At 34.4% G+C, this 27,792-nt stretch overlaps 4 protein-coding genes across 5 annotated transcripts; 1 reads left to right on the top strand and 3 right to left on the bottom strand.

The window, feature by feature from the left end:
* Window positions 1-2,240: 2,240 nt before the first annotated feature.
* LOC145640788 (protein MIZU-KUSSEI 1-like) lies at window positions 2,241-3,467 on the bottom strand. Its single transcript, XM_081692020.1, has one exon. The coding sequence runs from the start codon at window positions 3,438-3,440 to the stop codon at window positions 2,685-2,687; it is 756 nt and encodes a 251-aa protein (XP_081548146.1). The 5' UTR covers window positions 3,441-3,467; the 3' UTR covers window positions 2,241-2,684.
* A 1,704-nt stretch (window positions 3,468-5,171) lies between these two features.
* On the bottom strand, window positions 5,172-12,443 carry LOC145639859 (putative germin-like protein 2-1). The gene is made up of 3 exons (XM_081691187.1): window positions 12,317-12,443; window positions 5,833-5,958; window positions 5,172-5,731 (listed from the first exon to the last, which is right to left on the bottom strand). Exons 1-3 carry the CDS (start codon window positions 12,441-12,443, stop codon window positions 5,172-5,174), a joined length of 813 nt encoding a protein of 270 aa, XP_081547313.1.
* A 1,516-nt stretch (window positions 12,444-13,959) lies between these two features.
* LOC145638798 (butanoate--CoA ligase AAE1-like) lies at window positions 13,960-17,791 on the top strand. The gene is made up of 2 exons (XM_081689835.1): window positions 13,960-14,278; window positions 16,232-17,791. Exons 1-2 carry the CDS (start codon window positions 14,081-14,083, stop codon window positions 17,699-17,701), a joined length of 1,668 nt encoding a protein of 555 aa, XP_081545961.1. The 5' UTR covers window positions 13,960-14,080; the 3' UTR covers window positions 17,702-17,791.
* A 501-nt stretch (window positions 17,792-18,292) lies between these two features.
* LOC145638799 (metal tolerance protein 10-like) lies at window positions 18,293-26,007 on the bottom strand. 2 transcript variants are annotated; one of them, XM_081689836.1, is made up of 6 exons: window positions 25,742-26,007; window positions 21,225-21,337; window positions 20,531-20,776; window positions 20,127-20,207; window positions 19,185-19,415; window positions 18,293-18,876 (listed from the first exon to the last, which is right to left on the bottom strand). In XM_081689836.1, the coding sequence occupies exons 1-6, from the start codon at window positions 25,932-25,934 to the stop codon at window positions 18,532-18,534; spliced, it is 1,209 nt and encodes a 402-aa protein (XP_081545962.1). In that variant the 5' UTR covers window positions 25,935-26,007; the 3' UTR covers window positions 18,293-18,531. The 2 variants fall into 2 exon arrangements, with proteins under 2 accessions (XP_081545962.1, XP_081545963.1); XM_081689837.1 differs by lacking the exon at window positions 25,742-26,007 and adding an exon at window positions 22,704-23,025.
* Window positions 26,008-27,792: the final 1,785 nt, after the last annotated feature.

Here is a 27,792-nt window from a genome sequence, read left to right on the forward strand (position 1 = left end):
GCATTTTACCTCATAAACTTGATGCATACTAGACTTATCATGTTAACCTAGTTATTATTTTGGTCTTAAGCCGAATAAAAATTGTACTCTCAAATCTCTAAATGGAGAATACTTTCAACAATGAAGATATGTAGTGTAGTGCAATTTAATGTTAACATTCGTCTTTCAAATTCATATCATTTTAAACAGCGTGCTTTAATAATGTAGAAATTTGTGTCAGACCAGAATTTCTTGGTCTCTACCTATTTGAGTCCAAGTTGGACTCTACCAAGGTTAAAAGGTAATTTTACATAAAATTTGTCCTATTGTTAATAAAAATAAATAAATAACGCAGAGGTGTGGGCCCCTCGTGTTCAGTACAAATTTTGAATTATAAAGTGTAAAAAGAAGCTAGTGTTAATTGTAAAGAGGTGCGCTTTTAGAGGAGAAAGAAAGCAATTTGAGTACTCTACTGAGGAGAGTGAGAAATTGAATAGAGAGAAATCAAAGGGGCGAAGAGACGAGAGACCAAGAATTCAAGGAGACGAAGCCTTTGAGTTCAGAAATTCTGGGTCGGTGAAGTTGTCGCGGTTCCGAAGTAGCGTATAGTTAGTATTGGTACCATTGGAGTAATTTTATGTTATGTGTTAAAAAATTAAGACAAATATTGGTATCACTGCAATACCATCAACTGTTTTGATGGTATCTACATGATTGCTTAGAATACCATCCTGATGTTCAATCGTATTGATTATAAACATGTTATTTCCGTTAATTTGGAGTAATTTTATGTTATGTGTTAAAAATTTTAGACAAATATTGGTACCATTGTAATACCATCTATTGTTTTGATGGTATCTACCTAATTGCTTAGAATACCATCTTGATGTTCAATGGTATTGATTATAAACGCCTTTCTGGGTTTAGTTAGAATTGATTAATTGTTTCCCATAACATCTAACCCGTTCGCCTCCATCATCATGTTTTTGAGCGTGAAGAAGTTTTCTTCGATGTCTTGAAGCTCGTACCTCAAATTCTCGTGGGAGAAGTTCACCCACTCACATGTGATGTTGATCTTCTCGGCAATGTGAAGACCCACTCCATTTTCTACGGGTAAAAAATCTCCTGCCATGATTTTGTAAAAATTTTGGGGATGAAAACTCATGGTACAAAGGGGTCCATTCTCTTATCCAGTTCTTTTGTTTTTATCCTACTTTTTCAGCTAATTTGTTTTTTAACAAGCCTTTTTAATATTTTTTTTAAACCCTTGGTAGAGTCCAACTTAGATTCAAGTAGGTAGAGACCAAGAAATTCTGGTGTCAGACCTATATCTTTGGACTGATTGAACTCTCATATGTTTTTTTGCAATAGTTGGTGCCTTACATGAGGAATGTGTAGAAACTTAAGGTGCAGGAAATATATGCATGCAACCCTGCACAATGCTGTTGCTTTGGATTTATTTAGTAATACTTCTAAGCATCACGTATCAAATGACTAATGAGCAATGTACCAAAGTTCTTTTTCATTACATGATCATAATTTCTTAGGCTCATGATAAGAACTAGTAAGGGTGGCAACGGAACGAAACTAAACCGGATCCTGCTAGATTCGGACCATACTTGTTTTAAGGATATTCATCAGGATCCACGAGTCCAAAATTTCACACGGATCCACATGTAATTTGTTTTCTTTAAAAAATTTATAATTTCTATAATTTTGTTTGTACAAAAGGAGCTATTACTATTATTTTTCTATAATAATAAATACTATAAGTAATTAAAGTTTAATTCATACAAAAATAAACAAAATAATTAATGCTAGAGAAACTTATAAGTATATACGTATTTATATTATAAATTATAAAAGTCAAACAATTACTCTGTACTAAAGAAACATACAGAGTCGCTTGTGAATATATATATATATATATATATATATATATATATATATATATATATATATATATATAATAGCTATACCATAATGGCCTAATGTTACATCCTACTTATCTGGTCTTACAGCCCAATGCGTTTAAGATCACCCTATCACTATCAAAAGCCACTACAAATACTTTATAAAAATTAAAATATATTTTCTGTTCATTCATACTTACTCATTTTTACTTTTACATTATTTACTAACCCTCCTTTAATTGTGTTTTGTAAATTATATTTAAGAAAATAAAAACATATTTACGTGAAATCTTGATAAAATCGTCTTAACCATGGAGAATTAAAGTTATTGATGATTAAAATTGCGCCATAACAATCATGAATTCACCATAAATAAAACATATCAAGTAAAAACAAATGAAGAAAGTAGGAATCTATATAGTTTAAAATTGGTTGAATACTAAAAGCAATGATTTCCTCACTTAATCATCAATGTGCTTTCATGCATCTTCTGCATTGTATCAGCTTTCAATTATTACAATACATCATCAATCTCTTTTCCTATTACCAATCAATCTTTTACATACAAACATACCAAAACACTCTAATTCCCACCATCAATCAATTAGACTATCTTTTACAAGAATTATAAGAGAAAAAAAAAAAAGTTACAATTAAAAGAATTAAAGAAGTCAAGACCCCATAAAGTGACAAGTCTAAGTCGCAAGAAAACGCATAGTTTTCAAGCACCTTTCTCTCTAGAAAACGGAGCCAAGTAAAAAAAAGTTAGTACCGGAAATACCCCTGATAGAATTATGAGACAGAAGAAGAAGAAGACCTGAGCAAGAAAACACTGAGCTCTTGAGCCGGGCCATCATCCGGGCTGATCAAATGAAAGGACTGAGAATTGGCACCTCCAACAACCCATTCATAATTGGCCCTCATATACATGAATTCTTGAATTACTCCAGCACCCACTGTAATACTCTCCATCTTCTTCAACATTTCTCGGGTTTCTTGATTGGGCTTTCGTCGGGCCGCGAACCCGACCCGTCTTCCGTTGCAGAAAGCGCTCCAAACAGGGACTTGATGAAGTGGGCAAGAGCTGAATTCCAAGCTGCTGCACTCCAAAGCAATACGAAGGAGCCCGCTTCGCATTTCTTGAACCAGGCTTCGAGTGGAGAGAGAAAGTTCTAGAAGGAGAGATGGTTTCGGAGAGAGACGGTTCAGTTGCACGCAAAACCAGACGTGGGACTGGGACTGGGACCCACCTCGCTGCCCGAAGAAGGTGCAGATTACCATCGATTTCGAAGGCCGCGGTGGTGCTGCCATTTCGGAAATCACAATGTTGTTGTCGTTGTCGTCGTCGTCGTCATCGTCATCGTCGAAAGAATCATGAGTTTTGTAAATGTCGAAGAGAATATCGTCTCTTAGAGAGGTGCTCAGCCGTTTCTTGGTGGTGGTGGTGGTAGTGGCGGCGGCGGTGGTGACGGTGGCGGAGGTGGTGGGTGCGGTGGTCACGGTGAAGCAGCCGAGGAGCATACGACGGAGGAATTCTATTTTTGACATATTTTGGTTGAGGAGAGAGAATTTGGGTGAGTACAATTTTGAGTTTGGGAAATAGAGGAATGAATAGTAATTACGACTTCAGTTTAATTGGGTATATATAGAACAAAGGGCGGGAAATTCTTGCACTCAGGTCTTGCGAGTTTACTATGTAGATTTTGTAGTCAGCGATTTGGGTTTAGTAATCATGTACTATCTCGGATTTGACATAAAAAGTCTAATCGTTGCAATAATTTATAATGGGGGATACATTAATAATTTTACTTGACCCATTTTACCTCTTACGGCTTAAGCTTGGTGCAGACGGAGTACTACACATTTCATGTTATGCTACGAGTCGTATTACTATGGTCTAATGGAGTAATGGGAGAGTATACAAGTACAATTCCAAGTCTCATAAATTGTAGTGACGTAGCAACGCATGAACGCAAGGTTCAGGAACTATCTGCCTTTCACTATGCATAATGTTTGTTAGTTGTTACAAACTCCGTATGATATATTCAGTAATATTGCTAAGCACATAAATGACTTTGTACACTATATGACTCATATTGTCATCAGCTCATGATAAAAATCATCTTCAAATCATAGTAGTGACCGGTGATCCCCTACTTCCTGCACTAATGCATATAAAAATGGAAGAAATTAAATTTGTTGCAACACACACGGATTTGGGAAGACAGAAAAATACTAGACTGTCAGTCAGCCACAGTTTATGATTGGATGCTCGCGTTGAGGCAAAAGCTAAGACTCAAATAAAAAGGAGTGTTTCATCTTGGACTTGACAAATTTGGTGCTCATACTGATAGGAAGTTATTAAGCAAGGCTATTATGGTTAGAGGAAATACTCGAGAATTCTCAAGGCTACTCAGGCAGATGGTTCCATAGCAGGGACAAAAATAATAGGACAATCACTTTGATAGTTTATTTGAGCTGATGGAAAACATCGGCCTAATTGAGATAAAATCTGTAATATTAATTCATCTGTAGAAAGGGTGTAATCATATTATTGATGGAGAGATCTAATTTAGTTGATTTGATCTAAAGATTTAGTTTAGACCTCAAACTAACGCCAATTGAGATTGGTTTTTTGCACTTAATGCTTCAAAAACATCACCAGTACTTCAAAACAGGAATAATTCTCTTCTTTGGAATGCATCATGCGTAACTGAAAATGTCTTATATAGGTATAATACACAAAATGTACATGAAACAGCAGATTATTGAGTGTACGCCGATGATTTTGTCACAACTTGTGTAGTAGTGATCTGGTGAAGTTCCCATCTCAGTCTACTCTTTAAGGGAGCAAAAAGCAATGGTGTTTCTCAAATGATCTGTTAACAGGTAAGTCCTCTGTTTCACTGATGTCAACCTTGTCTATTACATGATTTACATCACACAAACAACTTATGATTTCTGTATTTCTTCGATTTAAATAAGTTTCACAGAAATATGACTTGAAAACATTGGATGTTATCAGAAAAAAATACATGTAAGTTCACTAAGTTGAAAGTTGTACCAAACTTGAAAGACAATAACTCATTCTTTCCTGTGACATATTACACATACAATTCAATAATCATTGTAATAACATTATTTTTCATTATATATTTTTATGTTGGATAATACAAAGAAAATATTTTACTTGACTTGTACGATACAAAGGATTCTTTTATTAAATCAACACTCTGTAACTGTGTTATTAATCCACAACTATAAAAAGAAAAAAGAAAATTAAGAGCTCATCGCAAACTTAGCCTGGATTTGCTTGATGACATTAGCATCAAGCTGAAAGGCCTTGGAAAGAACATCAACCGAGATAGGTGCTTCAGACCCAAAAACAGTGTTACCAACAGTGACCACACCTGGATTCTGGCTACTCAAAGCAGAAAGGGCAAACGCAGGAGTTTTGCCAACATTGAGCTGAAAGTGAACGAGACCTTGTGGGAACACAAACACGTCTCCCTTTTTGAGAACCTTGGTAAAGAGCTTGTTTGCACTATTATCTGCTGGGTTAGAGGTAACAAAACCAACATAAATGGTACCCTCCATCACTGTGAAAACCTCAGTGGCACGGGGGTGTGTGTGGGGAGCAACAAGGCCATATGGTGCAAAGTCGAGCCTAGCAAGTGATATGCCAAGGGTGTTGAGTCCTGGCAATTGTGCTGCAGCCACTGGAGTGACAGCTGAGCCAAGCATATTGTCGGTATTACCAGGTTTGTCTAGGCCGTTTTTGAAGAAATCGTCTGCTGTGACTGCCATTGGATTCTTGCAGAATAGCCCATTTACAAACACTGCAGATATTTACAGAATGATAAGTGATTGTGTTAATGCTAATTTGAACAGACATAAGAAGTACTAATCCTGCATGATAGGAATTAAAACTGAATCTTACAAGCATTATTCATGTCATTAGTGGCGACGCAAAAATCCTGGAGCTGTGTAGGATCAGTTGCATATGCAACAGAGAAAGTAAGGGCTGCAATGGTTAAGTGAATAATCTGTAAGCTGCCATGGTTTCCTTTCCAAATTCTGCTGCTATGAAAAGATTATCTGTGAGTTGTGAGTTGTTATGGTTCTTAGGCATTACAAAGGTCCCTTTATATAGTTATAGATAATGCACTATTTAGGAGCTGAATTGGTCCTAAATCATGCGTATACATACTTCTACATCATGTGAAAGTGGTCGAAAGTAGACATTTAATTATGTTAACCAAGTCATATGCATGGTTTGAGTTTTGATTTTGTTATTGTTTTTAGTAGGTAAGACTTGGTAATTAATACAGTATACCCAATGTTCATGTTCAAGCATATATTACTTTACCAAGTATAAAAGTTTTTGACCTTTTGGTTTACCTACCTAAGTAATGTAATTCTTCAAGAAGGAAAAGAAAAAATAATATGGGAACGAAGTACCTAAGCAATGAAATCAGATATTAGTATATATACAAGTTGTTAAAACGGATGCAAGAAAGAACAAATTAATGAATGCGAAATTGACAAGAAAAACACACACAGATTTACGTGGTTCACCAATGATGTGTTGGCTACGTCCACGGGAAGTCGAGAGAAATACTTTTATTGATCTTGGGGAAAACAGAGTACAAAATTAGAACAGATTTGAAACCAATCACAGAAAACAGATTGATTGTTTCTCAGATTTCTAATGTTATCTCTCTCAGATCTTACAGATGAGAAATACATAAAAGACTCAGATTTCTAAATAATCACTCAACTAATAACTTAATAAGCATATGTGCGGATACAAATAACCCTAGGGTATATATATAGCACTCCGGAATAAGATAGATAGACACGCAGAAAAAACGATGACCGTTGACCGCTGACTCTCCGCGCACAACCATTTGCGCGCGCCTATCGCGGGCGACTTAACCACTTGCGCACGCCTGAGCTTTCGCTCGTTGTCGAGCGAGCTCTCGCTCGACCCAGCCGAACCAAGGAGCTATAGCTCCAAATTCGTCTCAACTCTAAATACCTCTACGAGCTATAGCTCGCTTATCTAGGTCCACATTCGTCGTAATCTTCAACCTTGCCAACGAACTACTGAGCTACCTCGCGAGCTACCACTCACTACTCCAAGACTCGAAAACGGATTCAAGGCATATTTCTAACAATCTTCACCTTAACTTGAATACCATCACAATAAAACTGATGTACCAGACGCATTGATCATTATGCCAGTGGGTATAACAGAAAACAAATAACCAGAAACAAATCTCCTTGCTCAGATTTGCCTCCGCTAGGCACCAGATTTGCTCCATTGAGCACCAGACCGGAATAGCCCCGTCGGGCACAAATTAGCCGCTAAGGGCTACTAACAGCTTCAAATAATTTGTAAGTCCAAGCAACCTTGTGACTTACTTTGCGGAACCAGTTTCGAACAAACGGCTTGCTAATGCTTCTCCCCAGCATAAGCAACACCTCCCTTGGACGGCTCATATATATCCACCTCTCCAACAAATAGCACAAAAGTTACCTTGTCTTCCTGACCTTTCCTCTGAGGAGAGTTCCTAAAGCTTACATGCCGACTAATTAAGAGCCAAACTAGGCTGACCTGATTTCATCGGCGAAGACTGTGGTGCTTCAGATTTAGACTCAGATTGTGTGTGTTGACTAGGGTTGTACAGAGTGCGGTTTAGACCGCACCAAACCGCAAATCAAACCGCAATTTTGCGGTTTGGTCGGTTTGAATATTGCAGTGCGGTTTTTGAAAATTGTCAAACCGCGGTTTGCGGTTTGGTGCGGTTTCCAAAAAAATTTAGACCAAACCGCACTTTAATTTAGTTTGCGGTTTTTATACTACATTTATTAAAAATATATAAAAGGACTAAAATATATGAGCTAATCTTTAACTATTAGTTAATTAAAGGTTTTAAAAAAGTGTTTAATATTTAAATTATAAACTAATAATTATAAAATAAAATAAATATTTTGTTTTAAAAAGAATAATTATAATTTTAATAAAATACGGTTAAACCGCACCACACCAAACCGCATTTTGCGGTGCAGTTTGGTGCGATTTATTTGAAAGTGCGGTTTGAAAAAATTACAAACCGCACCGTGAACACCCCTAGTGTTGACTGATATTTCCCAGACGTGGACCACCACGCCCACCTAGAGTGACTTTATGCTCCACCTATTTCTCAACACTACCACAAACAGATGATATGACAACATCAGACTCAGAACCAGATAACGTAGACCCTTGCAACACATACACTGTCTCTCGTTTAACACCTTTCAGGATTACCTTTGAACCCTTGTAGACATACAACCCTCCACCTTCACCTTTGAACTGAAACCTTTTCCATCTAGAAAACTAAGTGAAATCGGATTTCTCGTGACATGTGGAACATGCCTAACATTGTTCAACATACATAATTTACCATCATGTGTCCGAATTCTGACGGACCCTATACCAATTGTTTCGTTGTTGGCCATATCCATTAACCTGCTTGTAGTTTATAAACCACTCCGTACGTGAACACATATGATAAAAGGCCCCTGAATCTAGAACCCTCCTGTAGGGAATAAATTTCAAGCGTTAATCCCCTAGCTTGAACCCCACTGTGATCATACACTAAAGTACGGTGGCGTCCAAAAGGGAAGAAGATAGAGCAAAAGAGTCGCCAACAAGTTTTAGGAACTTGTAAACCGTTCACAGGGTGAAGGTTACACCCCTTAACGATCCAAGAGATCGTCAACTCCATAAGGTCTAGAACCAAATAAGGGTTCGGGGATGAAGGTACAAACCCAACCTAAAAGAGATTGAACCTGCCCTAATAATAGGCCTCTACTTTATTCTGATCGTATTCATGTGCACTTTCTAATCAACATGCAATCAATAGGATTAACCCTAAACCTGTTTATCTATGTTGGTTGAATTTTAATGCACAAATAAACTATTATTGGCGATCACTTGAAATTATAATCAAATTAACCCTAAACAAGATTATTAATTATCTTATTATGCGTGATTACAAGTATAAATTCCCTTTAAACATGCATAAAAGGTGTGATCAAGCAATAACAAATAAATATCAAGCAACATAATAATAATAAAATAATAAGTATAATCATGATCATAAAATTATAACAATGAAGTAATCATCATAATAACAATCATATTAACCATAATAATAATAATTATAGCAATAATAAAAATATAATCATAATCAAAACAATTATAAAAATAATCATAAATCATGTTAAAGCATAATAAAAATAGCAAGATCCTAGGCATGGTACTAACAAGATTAATAACAAACCCTAGCATGTCACTAAGCAGTAAAAATCAAATCTTTAACCCTAATATGATACTAACAATCATAAATATTAGGAAGAACATAGGAAGCATCGCAGGAATCATAATAAGCATACTTGATATTATAACCTTTTCCCTAAACATGATACTAGGAATATCATAATATCAATTTAAACATGATTTCTACATCATAATATCAATTAAAACCATTAAAGCACTTAATTTGATGCCTCGTACCTCTTTCTAATAACAAAATATACACGTTAGTAACTTCAAGGAAAATAATAAACAAACAATTAAATTAAATAATTGAAAAAGAGATTTGGGACCAAACCCTCAGAAATTAAAACCTTTCACGTCTAGGGCGAAGGCAACTTCGAACTTGGCTAGGTGTTTCTAGATCTTGTGAATGCGGAATTTTGTATTTAAAAGCAAAGTTTGAGAAAGAAAGAAAGAGATGATTATAGAAGAGAATTAGAGAGAATTGATGATGAATGAAAACTGATTGTAGGTGAATATTCGTGAGAATTGGTGAATGAAAACGGAGTTTTTAATACGTTATTTATAGAGAAAATCAGCCAAAAAGATAAAATAAACAAAACAGAGTCTGACGCACAAAAAACAGAGCTGGCGCAAACCCTAGCTAACTCTCGCCAGGCCTGGTTCCAGGCGCCAAGCCTGTTTTTAACGCGTTTTCGAAAATCAGATAAGTTTGCCGTACTGGAGGATACAATCATATAACTTCCTCGAAAATGCTATTTGATTTTGATTAAAACTCCGAAAAGTCAACAAAAGTCAATTTATCAATGCTAATTGAATTAGGAATGAAAAGAACCTTCTAGAAAAATCTAGAAGACTAAAACCATTCCTAATTGCATTAGGAATGATAAATCATATTAGGCCCTCCCCTAGATCATTGGGCCGTACATAAGGCTCAAACCGGGCCCAGTTTAGTAAATTGGCCATAACTTCCTCAATATTCATCGGAATTGGGCTTATAATATATCGTTGGAAAGCTCTTGTAAAGCCCCATCGAACTACACTACTATTGGACCCATATCATGGACCAACCAAACTGGATTGGCTGCTTTCTTAAAATAAGTTTTCAAAAACAGAGAGAAGAGAAAAGAAATTAAAACTTATCCGCAACACTAGACTTTCCACACTTTCACTTCATTCGATTATGATTCGACGCGAAAGGTACTCATCACTGGGTTTGGTTTTGGGGAGACACAAATGGGTGTCTACACCTCCACTACTAAAATTCGGCTAAATTGCAACCGTTTTTCTACGACCGTCTTAAAAACGGTCGCAAAATATGAAATTTGCGACCGTTTTTTATGCGGTCGCAATATTACGACTGCTTTGACAACGGTCGCAAATTTGCGACCGTTTTTAGCCTTTTAGACGGTCGCTAGGATGTTTGAACAATTAAAAATAATTCTAAATTAAAATAAATCGTTTGCGACTGTCAAAGACGGTCGTAAATGTCATAATCCGCGACCGTCAAAGAGACGGTCGTAAATGCCATAATCTGCGATCGTCAGAGACGGTCGTAAATGTCATAATCTGCGACCGTCAAAGAGACGGTCGTAAATCTCATAATCTGCGACCGTCAAAGACAATCGTAAATGTCATAATCTGCGACCGTCTCTTAGACGGTCGTAAGTGTCATAATATGTGACCGTCTCTTAGACGGTCGTAAATGTCTCTTAGACGGTCGCAAAAGGCTTTTTTATTATAAAAAAAATCTTGTATAAAAAGAACCTAATTCACCCTAACCCTAACCCTCACGCCGCTCACTCCTCTTTCTCGGCCTTCTCTCTTCTCTTTCCTTCTCTCCTCCCTTCTCCTTCCTTTTTCTTTCTTCTCTCTCCTCCCTTCTCCTTCCTCTTTCCTCATCCTCCATCTATACCGGCGTCTACAATTCTTTCCTCCAATCCGCCACCATATTCACTGCCCCTCCTCCTTCCTCTTTCTTTTTTTTCCTCGGATTATGGCGTTCAAATTCGACATTAAACGTCTCCCTCAAGATGTTTTGATGGTGTTGTTGAGTCCGAAAACGTTTCCCTCAAGATGCTTTGGTGGTGGTGTTAACTAGTTCATGGTTTTTAAGGTCAAATTCGACCATGAAAACTATAGATCTAGGCTTTTCATGGTCGAATTTGACCTTATTAAACCAAATTTGAGGTCAAGTTCGAAGTCAAATCAGGTTTGAGTTATGTTTTCTCGTTTTGGTTGATTTTTGGTCTCATTTTAGGTTGATTTTCATTTTGTTTTGGTTGATTTTGGGTAATTTGGTTGGTTTTTTTTGGTCGGTTTATTTGGGTTTGATTTTGTGTAATTTGGTTGATTTTTTTATTCGAATTTCATGTTTGATTGTTGATTTTATTTTTTGTTTTTGTTCTTTCTGGGTTTCATTTTCATTTTGATTTTTTTTTTGTTAATTTTGGGTTTAATATTCGTTTTGATACATGTTAATTTTTTGTGTGACTTCAATTTGAATTTGTGTTTCATTTTTTATAATTTCAATTTTTGGTTTGATTTTAGTGGGTAGTTTTGTGATTTTTTTTTTTTGATAAATTTATATGGTTGGTTGATTCAGTTTTTGTGGGTTTTTTTAGGTTAAAGATAGCGGTGATGGTGGGTGTTGGTTGTTTAGAAAAGACGGTGGTGGTGGGTGTGATGGTGGGTAGTGGTTGTTTAGGGAGGACGGTGGTGGTGGGTTAGGGGGTTTTGGCTATGAAAGAATGCAGCAGGTTGGTGGGGGGGGGGGTCAGTGGGAATTGGTTGATGCGTTTAATTTGATATTTTTTTTAAAAAAATTTGCGACCGCCTAAGACCGTCGCAAATGTGCATATTTGCAACCGATTTGATAACGGTCGCAATTCATAATATTTGCGACCGTTTTATTGTCGGTCGTTGAAAATAAAGAAAGCGGTCGCAAATTAATTGCGACCGTCAAGCGGTCGTAATTTTTTTTTTTTGCGACCAAGTTAATAACGACACCCACGTTACGACCGTTGACGGTCGCAATTATTTTCAGCGACCGTTTTTGCTATTTTCAACGACCGTTCGAGACGGTCGCAAAAACCTTCTTTTTTAGTAGTGCTCACATCAGATTGATGTGCACGTTCATCAGCAATCAAGACATAATCCTCTTTTGAACAGGTGTCTCCATGTGCAATATCTACAAACTCATAATTATCTGGTTGTCTCATCTTCTTGGGACATTCAGATTTCCACTTCCCCTTTTCCTTGCAGTAATTACAGACATCATTAGGACCCCAGGAATACGATTTTCTGGATTTTCTCCTCGAAATTCCTTTCCATTACCTTCACTGGCTACTAATCTAGTAGCCTGATCATTTGTACCTGTACCAGATGCCTTATTGTGCAACTCTCTAGTATGGAGAGCATATCTAACCTCCTCTAGAGACACTGTTTCTTTACCAATAATACAAGGCTACACAAAATGAAGGAATTATATCTTCGATAAGTGCAATTATTAGATATATCAAGGATCACTATTATAGAGATAATATGGTGTTTTTTTTTTTTTTTTTTTTTTTTTTTTTTTTTTTTTTTTGTCATTGTTTGTTGCTAGATGTGATAAATGATATGTGGGCTAGTCAAATAGTCCAAATCAAAATCGAATGGATCCTATGAGGTCACACAACAAGGGTATAACAAGTAAGAAGCCAATAAATGGGCCTCATGAGATTATGACATACCATGTAGAGAATTGGGCAAGAGTAGTTTGATTAGTACTAAGTATTTGGGCTTGACATGACTCTTATTTAGATATATGATCTATAAATAAGATCCATGACTAAGGTTAAACTACACAATTAACAATCAGTGAATTGTAAAACAAGGCAACCAGTTTTTCCAAAACCCTAAACTTCCTTTTCTCTCTCTCACCTCACGGCCCTCCCCTCTATCTTTCCCCGGCCTTCCGCACAGCCAGCCACCCTAGGTGGCTCATGGTGTTCGTTTGTGGTTAGTCCGTGTCTCTAATTAATAAACCCCAATGTGTAGTTTAACCCAATCAGTGAATTGTTAATTGTGTAGTTTAACCTTAGTCATGGATCTTATTAACAATGTGTTACTTCACCAAGTAGTACTACTGTACTATTATAGAAGTTTAGGGTTAATAAATCCCAATGAGATTATTATTGTAGTGAAGTTTTTCTTTTATTAGTTAAAAGACCTAACACAAAACAATAGGTCAATAGGGCTACTCGAACGAATAAATGTGGTTTTTTTAAAATTACTCGATATTACTCGTATAATGAATTTGGATTATTTTAAATTTTTAAGGACAACATGGATTACTATTATAAAAAAAATGAGGTTATCTGTAAGAAATGAATATTATACAAATTACTCTTATACTACCTCTGTTTTATAACAATTACAATATTTTTTTTAAGACTATAATAATTACAATAATTTGATTTTCCATTTCGGACAATAATTTGATTTTATAAAAAACCCGAACAATCTTACATTGTATATTTGTATGTAGTAAACTTTTACAATTAGATAATTTTTTTTAAAAAGAAAAAAAAACGGACGAAAATAGAAATGGACTCAGAAACAACAATGAAAATCAACAAATTAAAATACTTTGTCTAAAAAAAAAAAAAAAAAGGGTTTTCTTAAAATTGCATGTAGTCTATACTTATCCAATTAACAGGCTAAAACCCCAGACGGCTGTTCATATCCAATTTAACCCAAATTTAACCTGTCTCATATCAATTCTTCATTTTATCTAGGTAACAACAAATTCCAATAATTTATTCAATACCCATTATAATATAAGCTTGGATTAGTATTTTATTTCATAAAAAAAATGGAGGGATTAATTCGATGTTCTGCAAATTATGTACCATTATCTCCAATAAGCTTTCTGGAAAGAGCAGCAATTGTTTACAGAGATGATTTCTCTGTTATTTATGGAAATGTCAAGTTTACATGGAGAGAGACTCTCATTCGCTGCACTAAACTCGCTTCTGCTCTTACCCATCTCGGCATTTCTTACGGCGATGTTGTAAGTTTTCTTTTTGTTTTTTTTATTATTAATAAAAATTTGATTTTTGATGATTTTGTTTGTTCTTTATTTTCTGGGATTTTTTTATTGTTGAATTTGATTCCAATATTTCTTTTTTTTTTTTTAATGGTACGATGTTGTTATTTATTTGGGTGTTATTTGCATAATATACTGTTTTATTGTTGTTGAATATCAAAAGTGAGGGACCCTTAATTTGGTGTTTAATTGCTGATCAAACGTGTATCAAGAAGCAGGATAAAGTGGGGGTGTATATTCGGCTTTTGGTTTGGAATTTATTTGATTCTACCTACAAACTGAAATGATATGATCCAATCTGAATTTCGAACAACTCGTAATCCTAGTTTAGCCAGCTTGTTGGTTTGGATTCAATCGATAGTATAAACTTTTTATCTCAATTATAATGTAATCAAGCAAAATTCTTAAAGTTGCCTATAATTTGGCCCACAAATTCATCATCACCATAATGTATTGGATAAGGAACTTTTGAGTGAGAGTGATTAACTTTTACTTAGTAATTAGTACCTACTTTACCACTTGGGATTACTATATTGGTTTGCTTCAAGGACTTTGTGTCTTGACTTGATCTGAATATATTAAACCCGTAGAATAAGCTGATTAGCATTTTTTTTTGCCTCCCATTGTGAATAACATGAAGGGTATGTACTAGTTTGAATCTTAGACTAATGACAATGTTGTTATGGTTATGAGCCGCACGAATTACAATAATAACATACAACTATATCTGACTTGTGCTTGGTCATTTCAGTGTATACTGTATTGGTTGTTATTGAGTCAGGACAGCTTAGTGGACTATTATTGCTGAACAACTTAGGATCAGTGTTTGCATTTTGTTTGATCTGCTAAGATAGTAAGATGTGAGGGGTGAGAGATAGTAGGATTTCAACAGACCTATGTTTTAAGCCTTAATCAACTTCTGCAGAATTGCTTTCAATTGGATTCGTAATTCCTAGTGCTTTTCACTTTGTTTAGTTTTTTCTCAGCTATGTTGATAGTAGTGATATATAAAGTTTGGCACCCTCCTAAGTCCTAACGGAATAAATTAGGTGGTACAAAGGCAATTAAAAGCTATAGTAATAGCAGAATAATGGTGATTGTGGAAGAATTTTTCAGGGTCTCTTATGTTTTGTTTGGGGAGGTTATGGGTAACCAAGGACAAAAAGAGATAGAGTACAAGAGGTGGCTGTGGATGGTTTAGCTTTTTCCATTTATCCAATTTTGTAATCAATTCCAATAAGTCGTCTGAAAGTGAGGTTTACAAGAGATTTCTGATCGTACATCTCCTTCTTCCATTATTATTTATTTGTAAAATAGGGGAGTGCTCATTGAGATAAAGATTTAAAGGACTATTTATACAACCAAGACTTTGTCCTGGAATGCGTCATTTTTAAAATAAAAATCTGATTTGAAGGACTATTTGTTCTTTCATTGCTATGTTTAACATCTGGTCACCCTGCAGACCTTGGTAAGATGACTTTGGCATTAGTATAGTCAATAGCAGGTGATCTGTGTGAGTGGGTTCGTCATGCTGGTAATACATATGTTACTCTAGCTTGTTTTTCTGACCTCACCTGTATGCTATCAGCTTGTTACATAGAGTAGACTGCAACGAGGCATCTATGAAATGCAAATGTAAATGACCTTTGGTTTTGATGTGCAAACTTGCTATTGTATGATATATATGTGAAAGCAAATCAATGCAATATATTAGTTCTTGTGGATTGTGCTCCCATAAGCTCAGCCCCTGGCATTATTACATTTATTTATTTTTTCTGTGCCTTTTTCGTGGATCTGGCTATCTATCTCTATTTCACCTTGCTTTTCTAAGCAACACTGTTCCCCTGAAAACCAGAATAAGATGATCACTTTCTCTAACTATTATGCTTTTCATATTCATCGACTTTCCAATGTCAGGTTGCTGCTTTGATCCCTAACATTCCAGCAATGTATGAGTTGCATTTTGCGGTTCCAATGGCTGGGGCAATCCTTTGTGCCTTTAATACCCGTCATGACTCTGGAATGTTGTCTGTTTTGCTAAAACATTCAAAAGCAAAAGTCATCTTTGTAGATTCCCAATTTTTTAATGTTGTACAAGGTGCATTGGATATTTTGTCAAATTCAAGCTCAAGGCTTCCTCAAATTGTCATAGTTATTGATGAACAGTTGATGCCAGTTGGAAATGTCATGTCCCCTTCTGGAACATTGGAATATGAAAATCTTTTAGCAACAGGTAAAACTGAATTTGAGATCCGAAGGCCAAAAGATGAATGTGACCCTATTGCATTAAATTATACTTCGGGGACGACTTCGAGCCCTAAAGGTGTAGTTTACAGCCACAGAGGTGCATACCTGAACTCTATTGCTACAGTTCTAATAAATGAAATGCTTACAAGACCTGTATATCTGTGGACTGTTCCTATGTTTCATTGCAATGGTTGGTGCTTTACATGGGGTGTAGCAGCTCAGGGTGGGACAAACGTCTGCCTACGCAATGTTATTGCAAAGGATATATTCAGTAGTATTGCTAAGCATAAAGTTACCCACATGAGCGGTGCACCAACAGTTTTAAACATGATCATAAATTCTCCTGATGATGATAAGAAACCTCTTCCAAACAAGGTGGTAATGGTGACAGGTGGTGCCCCACCTCCTCCACAGGTAATTTTCAAAATGGAAGAACTTGGGTTTACTGTAATACATGGATATGGGCTGACAGAAACTTACGGCCCTGCTACAGTTTGTGTTTGGAAGCCTGAGTGGGATTGCTTACCTCCAAATGATAGAGCAAAATTAAAGGCCCGGCAAGGAGTGCTTACTACTGGGCTTGAGGAAGTTGATGTAAAAGATCCCGTTACTATGAAAAGTGTTCCTGCTGATGCAAAGACACTGGGCGAGGTTATGATTAGAGGAAATACTGTCATGAATGGATATTTGAGAGACCAGAAGGCTTCCCAGGAGGCTTTGAAGGATGGATGGTTTCATAGTGGAGACTTGGGTGTTAAGCACCCTGATGGTTATATTGAGTTAAAGGACCGATCAAAAGATATTATAATTTCTGGCGGTGAGAATATTAGCACAATTGAGGTAGAATCTGTACTATTTAGTCATCCGGCTGTCCTAGAAGCTGCTGTGGTAGGACGTCCTGATGATCATTGGGGAGAGACACCCTGCGCATTTGTGAAACTGAAGGATGGGTGTGGTAATGTTACTGCTGCAGATATAATTAAGTTCTGTAGAGATCACTTGCCACATTATATGGCTCCTCGTTCTGTTGTTTTTGAGGATCTACCGAAAACCTCTACTGGAAAGACACAGAAGTTCGTTCTCAGGGATAAAGCAAAGGCCATGGGGAGCCTTTTTCACAACAAAACCAGCAAACTTTGAGATATGATGACCTAAACACCTAATTGCTTGGTCTACATCTTTGTAATTTCTTTCCTTACACAATTTGTCATAATTATTATTTTTCTTCAATATTTTACTTACATATAACATTCATTATAATAGCAGGGCAAGATGGTCAGAATACCTTGCTTTTAAGTTAATTTTTGAAATACGAAGTAGTACCTTAATATTTTTTTGTCAACCGTAATACACACATGTTTAAGAGTTTTACAGCCCGGTTGAAGACTACTGATACAAATAATATACTACCTCTGGATCGTATCAAATGTAACTTTGGAATTTTTTATATCTCACAAATAATACCCCAAAGTTGCATATAATATGATCCGGAGGTAGTAGATAGTAACAAGTTTTAAGTTCAAAATACTTGGTTTATAATAATCTTAGCAACCCTTCTTATACTATAAATACACAAAAGACAATACATCAAAGTTTCAAGGTCTGCTTAAAAAAATAACAATTGAATAAATACAGTACAAATAACTATCTATTGAAACTATTTCAATAAGTACTTATAAGACTATATTTTTTAATAAAATACGGAGGGAGTATATTGAGAATACCGGAATATACGAAGTGTAAAAAACAATCATAAAATCTCACATTTTGCTTTTGCTTCCAAAAGGATGCAATTATCAGATATCAGGAAATCAGGATAACTAGATGTGCAGATGATCCCTGGGGCAAGGAATTTTCCAGCAAATAATATTATTATATAAAACCGTACACATAATAGGCTATAAACATGGAAAAATTCATCTGATAATACTTGATGAAATTCCTAAACTTTGAGTCTGTTTCTAGGATCCTCAAACTTTTGCTTTGTGCTCTGGTCGGTGAGTGAACTCAAAATCGATGTGCACAAATGCTCGTTCTACATCAGGTAGCTGCTCGAGTTTCTCTTGGAGTGTCTCACCGATGTTATGTGCTTGGTTCAGAAGCATATCTTCCGGCAACACAATGTCAACCTCTGCAAAGTAGTGTGTACCAAAAGTGTATGCTCGTACGGTGTCAATGTGCTTTATCTCCTCATTATGATTCCATATAAGATATGTTAACTTGGCTAAGAACTCTGGTGGTGCAGTCCTTCCGATCAGTGACCAAACGTTCTCAATGACAGTTCTTGCCCATGTACCGATAGTGTACAAAGCAATCTGCAGCAAAGTTCCAAGAGATAGTAATGTTTTTCAGTAGAATATTGAAAATTTACTCAATTTTTCTCAGTTGGCAATCTGGTTAGGTGGATCATATGGTTGTATACCTGTTTTATTTCTTGTTGTGTTCATATAATAAAATTGCATTACATACAAAATGCACGTGTTACTGTGTTAAGTACTGATTTTTGGTTGTGTTGTCGTGCCAGACAGCCAGGTTAGATAATTCTAGCTCTTACTATGACCATTTTGGAGCATGTAGTTGAGGAGTTGTAAGAAAACTTAAATGGTAAGTGTGGTTAACTTACAATTATGGCACCGGTAGGATCAATCCACCAAAAGAATCGAACAGCAAGAACTGCAGTCGCCAGACCAATAGAGTTTGTAACAACATCGAAGAAATGATCTTGAGCATAGGCACGAACAATCTCATTTTTAAATCTACGGCAGTAGACCATAAGACAAAACTTCACTACTGTTACTGAGACCATAATCCCGATCATCCACATTTCTTGTGTGTGATTCATTTTAGGCCCCGTCTGCAGGAGTAGCAAACATAAGCATCTCAATTGCTCAATACATAAGAATAGCAAATTGCACTAAATCTAAAAATTCGATCTAAATACTCTCAAATGCTCAATTTTGTACCCATTTACTTCATATTTAATGAGGCCAGATGCAAAGCAGATGCAGTTTTTCATGATACAAAGTGTTTGAGATACCATACCTCGTTGGGATGTCCCATATTAAGTGCTAAACAACATTTTATTAGTGACCTTTTCCTCTAGTTTTTCTCCATACTTATCCCTACACCTTCCCAACCACTATTATTATTATTATTGTATGTAACACTAACAAGAAACGGAGAAAGTACATATCGTATCTAAGTGAAGGTAAAGACACAGACCTACTCAGAGGATAGGCAGGGGCGCAGCCACACAGGGTATATGATATCACAGGTGTGCAGACAAGTGTGATTGATCAGGCATTATAAGCGCAAAATCTAGTCAGGCATTCCAGGAATCCAGGCTTAATATTCTTACTTCGTACTTAAATGACCAAAATTGTTCTGCCACTTTCAGAACAATTGCTGGTTACATTTGCCTGGATTTCATTCAGTAAGGTTTTTCAAACACCCTAGAGTAGAAAGTTGATTTAAGCAATTCATTCTTTTCAAATCTTGTGAATAGAGTACTTAATCATCACTATAAGCAAGTTTGTACATCAGACAATAGATAAAATCAACATACCTTAGTAATGAGGTCACGAGCAGACTCCAGCAGTATTTGTAGTCCTAATGTAGCCATAACCGATGCAAAAACTATAATTCCCTGAATCATCCACAAGAGGCGAAATCAGACTTATTAAATGCAAGTAGGAGCCGGTCCAATTTGAAATATATCTAAATTTTATCCAGAAACAGATTGACACACTAAGTAGGTTACATAATTGTAGCACCAAATGTTCTTCAAGAGTTACTCTGATGTCACACTAAAAGCTAAGCTTTAAAAAATATTGATAAAGTGATTCAAAGCTGATATAGTACGCATATTATACAAAGGAGTCGCGCTGTAGGATGATGCAGGAAAGATCTGTATCAAAGTTGATATAAAATCATTATTGTTTTAAGTATGCATATGAAGTAAGGACATACCACTGGTTGCATCCTTTTCTTCCCAATCGGATAGTAATATTGATTTGGTTTTCTCATGGCATGGGAAGTAAACCACAATATAAATCCAGACAAAAGATCAAGAAGTGAATCCAATGTTGATGCAATGACTGCCAATGATCTACTTTCTATGGATGCATATATCTTGGCTAGGAAAAGAACAACATTGGCTGCATTCGATATATTAATTGCCAGTCGCTCACTTTTTGCAAGCTGCTTCATCTCATCCTGAAGAATAAAAATTCAAAGTATAAAATTACTTCTCAAAAAGACTATGAAGCATATTTAAGTAAGAAAAACAGAACATAGGAATCAGAATGGAATCAAATCTCACAGTAATATACAAGTTCATTCATTTCATAGTCCACTAAACATTACGAAGTTAAACTTATGGTCTACATTCATATGATCATATCAAATAAGCAGTTTGCTTCCTTAGTATGCCTTTGTTATGTGCAAATGCGATAAATTTTCTATTAGACAACCCTCTTCAACCAACCTGCTATATCAAGTTACTTGATTCAAGTACCAAAGGCAGTTTCTGTTGAATTTTTCCTACCTTTGTAATATAATGTAGGATCCTTGTCTTTTACCTTGACCAAAATCTCCAATAAACTCAGGACCAAGAAACAAGCTATATAAATCTTTGTGCAAATTAAGGAAAACTGCAACTGACCTCAGTCAAACTTCCAGGAAAAAAACCTGTTTCATTGATGGTTTCCATTTCGTTGAAGCCTTCTAACAGTCTTTCCTGTTTCTTGTAATAATCCGCAACTTTTCCTTGTCTCCCTGAAATTGGAACAAGTCACAAATCCATGGAATTGGCCTCATATTGTTCCCTTTGCTAACTTCGTGCTGTCAATAGTGTCAAATCCATTCAACGAAGCTAATATGTATTTAAGTTGCTGATACTGAATGTTATGAAGCATCAGCGCTCACAAGAAAAGTATGAACAGCTGATTCTACACCGTCTCACACAACAGCTAAGTGTCCTATGTGGTCATGAAACCTAAATGCAAATAATATATGCAGATGGTTGGATCACATTTCACTAAATGCAAATGTATATGCAGAAGACAAACGAGCAAATAGCCTTTTCACATAAACTAGGAAGAAAAAAAGAGTTAGATTCGTAATAATGTATATTTTTATTAATATGTAAATTTCATAATTTTTTCATTACAAAATTAAAGATATTTAGCGATAAAAAATTGCACATAAAACGATGACCTGATCTAAACTTATATTTTCTGATCTGATCTGAATTGAACTTATTTTCTGATCGGATTTGAACATATTTTTTTTCTGAAATAAGTAAAAATAAGTTAAACTAAGCAAGGCCTAACTCTACTTACAATAATTTATTATTGTTGCTCTCTCACGTATCCACTTGAGCTAATTTTTAAATTAATCTTTCTCCCCCTAATTAACTATAAATATTCTCATTAACTCGATTACAAATTAACCTATTCATTTTACATGTACCCAAAAATCTTCCTATAATGAGCATTAATCACAAACAGAAGTGGAATAGTATTCGGGAACACTAACACAAACACAAGTGTATCAAGTATTTGGGAACGAATTCCTCTCCATTTAATTATGTTACGTTGTACAGCTTAGAAAATGGGGGCACAATCCAATCAAGCCATTTTCGACTCACAAATAAGACCCCTTAGTAGTGATTACTTCCACACCAATACAACTTTCAATATTATGAAGTATTAGTTATGTGATAATTAATTCTAAACAAATAAAGTCATAAATAATAATAAGGGTTTGAAACAACATATACCACAATTAATTTAATTACGACTACAAAGAATTATTCAAAGTCATAAAGGTACATATGATCGTAACAAGTTGCACATAAACACATCTCTTGAACAGTGAGAATTAAACAAATTAAAGATGAACAGTAAAATTACTAAAATTAACAAACCCCTATAAAGCATCTTGGGTTTGTACAACAACTTTACATGAAAAAAATCCACACATATACAATCACATTATACCTAGCTAAAAAGAAATTATGCAATGACATATATATTTGTAATCTTCCTAACAATTTAAAAATAATAAACATAAATAGCATGCAAATTATAATACGGAGTAACTTGTAAATAAATGAAGAAAAAAAACAGGGTTGGCTCACTGCGTGTACGGAAAAGGCGGCCAAAACGAGAGATGGAAGGAGGACGATTTTCCGGCAGTCGGAAAGAGTTGAGGTTTAGTCGCCATGACTCGACGTCGTCTAACTCGGCCTCCGCCATGTTATTATTGTTATTGTTATTATTATTGTTATTAAGAGTCGTCGGACAAACTTTTTCTCATACGATACGATAGTAAAGTGATTAAAATAGGTAAATTAGGAAACTTAACATCTTTACTTTTTTGTTAGTGTATTGTGTATGTGTTGAGTGAAAGATATTCATATATCAATGATAGTTACATGTAACAACGAAGCTTCGTCCGCAAATAAAGTTGTGAATTCTATGCCTCCTAATTATAAGGTAACAATATTTTTATTCTCCCTCTTTCATAAATTGACTTGCGAATGCATCGTATTCTAGGGTTGGATTCTTTCTTGTGGATATCGAGTAATTCCACTCGTATTGATTGATAGATACCTTATCCCTTGAATTGAATCAATATGTGAGGACTCGAGAAATATCTAAAAATGTATTTCATCATGTGATGACTTAAAGGATTGAATCAAATACGTGGGTGCAGTGATGATGTTTTACGCGATTTACTACCTAGTAATCTGTCACCCATGTATTTGTTTTTATTCATTTATTTATATATTCTACTTTTCTATATACATCCCTAATCCCTTAAGACTTAAGAGAGATGTTTGTAAGTAATCTGTTTTCTAGGGAAGTTTGGTAGAATAACCAAGTATAGAATTAGGATAAATAATACTTCTCTACGTAAATGGTATTGGGCTCTTGCATTAAGGTTCAACCATTATAATCCATTCAACAATTTCCTTGCTTGCACATGATATCAAGAGAAAAGGTTAGATCCTTTACTTCATTCGTTTTTTATTAGATGCACCACTTTTCAAATATAAAAGTTTTAATTTAGATGCATTAATCACGCACTTTCCCTTTTAGTTAATAAATTTTCTCTATATCTCCTATCACACGTGGTCCCTATTTAATTTTTCTCTCCACTCAAAAAATAACTAGGAATCCGCAATTACAAAAGTAATGCAGAAAGTATTAATTTTGCTTATTTTGGCATTATTGTATAGACCATGCGTTAAAAAATTATTATTTTATATAAAATAGAAATATATGTAGTATTCCGTATAAAGAAAAAAAAAAGTACTGTATAATTTTATAAAATTGATGTTGGCCCAAGCTAATTTAAAAAAATAACCCATGAAACAATCCATTACACCGATGGAGTATTATACAAGTATTAACCATCTAAATACAATAATTTTTACTATTATAAACTCCTTAATAAAAAAATATGATATTTTGTATTTTTTTTTCTTTTGATAGCTGACATTTTGTATTTTACCACCCACTTATTAATATTACCACCAAAAAAAAAAAAAGTATTTTAAAATACCACTTAAAAAGACAATAAATAAATAAATAATTTTTTTAAAAAAAAAAAATCACCATCATTTGCACTTTCTGTTATTGTGATAATGTGCATGATCCTTGTATTTTACATCTTAACATCTAATCAAGAGATTTTTTGGGTAACGGTAGTATTATTTTTATTTTTATTTTATTTTTTTTGTGTGTGTAGTAATATCAATAAGGGGGTTATTTGTGGGTGGTAAAATACAAAATTTCCTAAAATTTAACTAAGAATATTGATTTATCCGTATGTTTGTACGTTGTGAGCTTGTATGAGTAAATTGGTGCTAATTTAAGAAATATTTACTTGTTCTAGCATTTTTTTTAAAAAAATTTGGTGTTTGTGGCACAATTTATGTAATGGTAATTCTTGCTAACTTGCTAGCCATTGGCTGGAAACAAATTTGAAAACTAATACACCAATGAAGTGCGAAGAATAATTAGTTAATAACGCAAATAAACAATAGCAGCAACAATGCACCAATGACTACTAATGTAGTAATGTGCATGATCCTTGCTGTTGGCAAGGAAACTTCCAATGTAGTTTTCTATTCATCAATAACTTGTGGACTTTATATTTTTTTTTTTACAAAACTAAATAGAAGTGATGAATGGGTCTTTAATTAGGATTAAATTCGTTTATTAATTATTATTCTTAATTATTTGATTGGGTCATATTGATTTAGGTTGTTTAAATGTTTCTGTTATTTTGGTATGTTAAATTAATTTTGATCATATTAGGTCTATTTTCTTTTTTTTTTTTTTTAATTGTGAAATAATGATCAACTCTAGCAAATCATATAATTAGTTTTCTAGTGAAATCGGGTTAATTTTTGCTAGGGTTATTTTTAAACCATCCAGCTTTGAGTATAGTTCAATAATGGATTGAGTAAGAAATTTGATAGGTGTGTAGATCTTTGATAGATGGCTATATGTAATTATAAGTTTATAACAATACACTTCCTATCAAATAGAAAAATATATACCATTGTTTACTCAATCCATCTATATATGGGTTTTTTTTTTTTAAAAAAAAAAACATGATGAATCTATATATCGATCATTAATGATACTAATACAACGGCATAGTTTTCTTTTCCTTATCTTTATTGGGGTTAGATAGAAATTAGAGAATAATAAAACCCTTCAAAGCGATAATAAGTCAAACTGATACGAAATTGGACAAGATATGCATGTTATGGGCACAATCCAAGAGTATGAATTTATTTGCACAAAGCTTAATTAAGGTGAGGGACTGAGGGTCATGAAACATTGTACAAAGCGTCAATCAAGGCTTGAAAGTAAGGGTCATGTAGTTCTATTAAAGAGAAACATTGCACATAATTAAGGTGTGGATCATGCTTATATGCCACAATTTACAAAAATGGGTTAAACAAAGGGAATGAACCATAATGAGTGCAATAAAATGATTGGTGGATCCGAGTTATAACTTATTAGATTCAAGATACATATAAACTAATTCACTATGTTCGAGTGTCATCCCTATACATACATATTGAAATTATAAAACACATGTACAAAAAGCTAATAAAACCAAATCGTGTGAAATTTAAAAACGAAAGAGACTTACGACGAGTAGGATTAAGACATAGTAAGGGATGAAAGGAAGGATGAGATTGTTTGGGAAGTTGAAACTCGCTTATACTTAGTCTCCATGATGGAAACTCATCATCGTTGAACTCAGTTGTAATCACTGATTCTACGTCCGGCAAAGGTGAAAGAAGCTCTCTTCTTGAATCTCCTATACAAACTTGGTTTTCCATTATTAGTATTACGAGTACTAATTACACAATAATCTTGCTTAATTAATTTGATTATGAGAATAATGAATAGGAGGTTACTGAGGAAGTGTATAAATGTGAAGGTCCACCTAATCTTTGTTATATTATTCAAAGTAATATTTCATGCGTGCTTATGTCATATACAAGCTACATAATAGCATGTGTGATGTACGTCCTAATTAATAATACATGTCCTAAAAGTATGTTAGTTTTGCCATCATCACCAAAACCATCAATTAACCACTCCACTTTTTAATCATCCACCTTTATGTGTCCTATTCTGGTTTGTAAGTGAATCTAGTGTTATTGAGAAAAATTCACTCTTATATTTTTGTAACTTTATTACAAAAATTATAGTGTATTATTAAGACATTGCTTGAAACTAGTTTTCAATTAAAAAAAATTAATATACGGATCGGATATCTTGATCAAGAATATACACAATTTTTTTTTTGTTTTTTTTAGGAAAGAATATATACATTTAGGGCTTGTTTTCGTTGACTGAGCTCAGCTGAACTAAACTGAATTGAAATGAATATTTTATAAGAGAAGGAAATTAGGAACTGAACTGAACTGAACTGAATTGAACTGAATTCAAAGTATGAGAACAGACCCTAAAACTATAATTTATATATTAAAAAGCGTCCCTAAAATTGTTTATGTGCTGATTACAATACTACCATCTTAGCCAATAGTAGTATATCTTTAAGTAAGCATAATAATGGATTAAATAAAATAAATATGTAGCCTATAAAAAATTAATAAAGAGAATAGGTTCAACAATTTCAAGACAATGGAAGTTTCTTTCATTTAGATCCGGCCGCTTTTTTAATTAACATTCTATTTTAAAGTAGTAACACAATGCAATGTCCGGGCCACACACTACTACTTATATAAATATTACTTCTTCCACATAATTTAAATTAGCACATTTCTAATTGCTTGAAACTAACACATTTCTATTGCAATACTTTTACAGTTTTTTTATATAAACGGTGACTAAGATGAAGGAAAAGTCAGAAAAAGAATACAAGGTAAAATTGAAACAACGGTAAAAGAAATCATAGAAGTAAATTGAGACATATGGAATACTTTTACAGTTTTTTTATATGGACGGTGACTTTTTAGGAAATTCTTTGCAATTAAGCAAGGAACTATTAAATTATGTACCAACCCCAACATATATGGTGCCACGATATTCACGCATCATCACAAATATATAACTCATATCTACTAAAATATAAAATCTAACACTTGGATTGAGTCGATAATGAGAGTGACTGCCTAATCTAGTGTTATACGGGCTAGTCGGCTACCCCAAATTCATCATCTATTTGTTGGACTCGACTGTTTTTATTTTGTATTTTATATTTTATATTTTGTTTAGTTCCATTTTTGGTTGATAAAATTTGTCTAATATTAGTGAGCTTTAGCAGATAAAGCTTTATTCCATAATAACCTAATATGGAACATACATTAATACTTAGCACAAAAATTAAAAAAAAAAAAAAGTTTTAAATGATGTATGTTATGTTATACTTCCACTACTAAAGCTGTTTAGTAATCAACATATGATACTTCAAAATAGCTTGTGATTCTAAAGTTTGAAGTATGATGTAAAGGTGTCAATTCAGATCACATGTCGAGTTATTCGAGTTGGCATTTCTGACATGAGTCATGCTAAATTATTTTGTCCATATAGGCATATATGTATATCAAGTACTAGATCAGGTTAGATAGACTTGTTTAGAGTAAGATCAGTTTTTACACTTATAACTACAAGGGTACAAAATTTATTTATGATAAAAATGTGTGATATCATATAGACATATAAATTGGC

This window comes from Chenopodium album, chromosome 7 (assembly GCF_948465745.1).
Source record: "Chenopodium album chromosome 7, dcCheAlbu1.1, whole genome shotgun sequence".
In the NCBI taxonomy this organism is placed as follows: Eukaryota; Viridiplantae; Streptophyta; class Magnoliopsida; order Caryophyllales; family Amaranthaceae; genus Chenopodium; species Chenopodium album.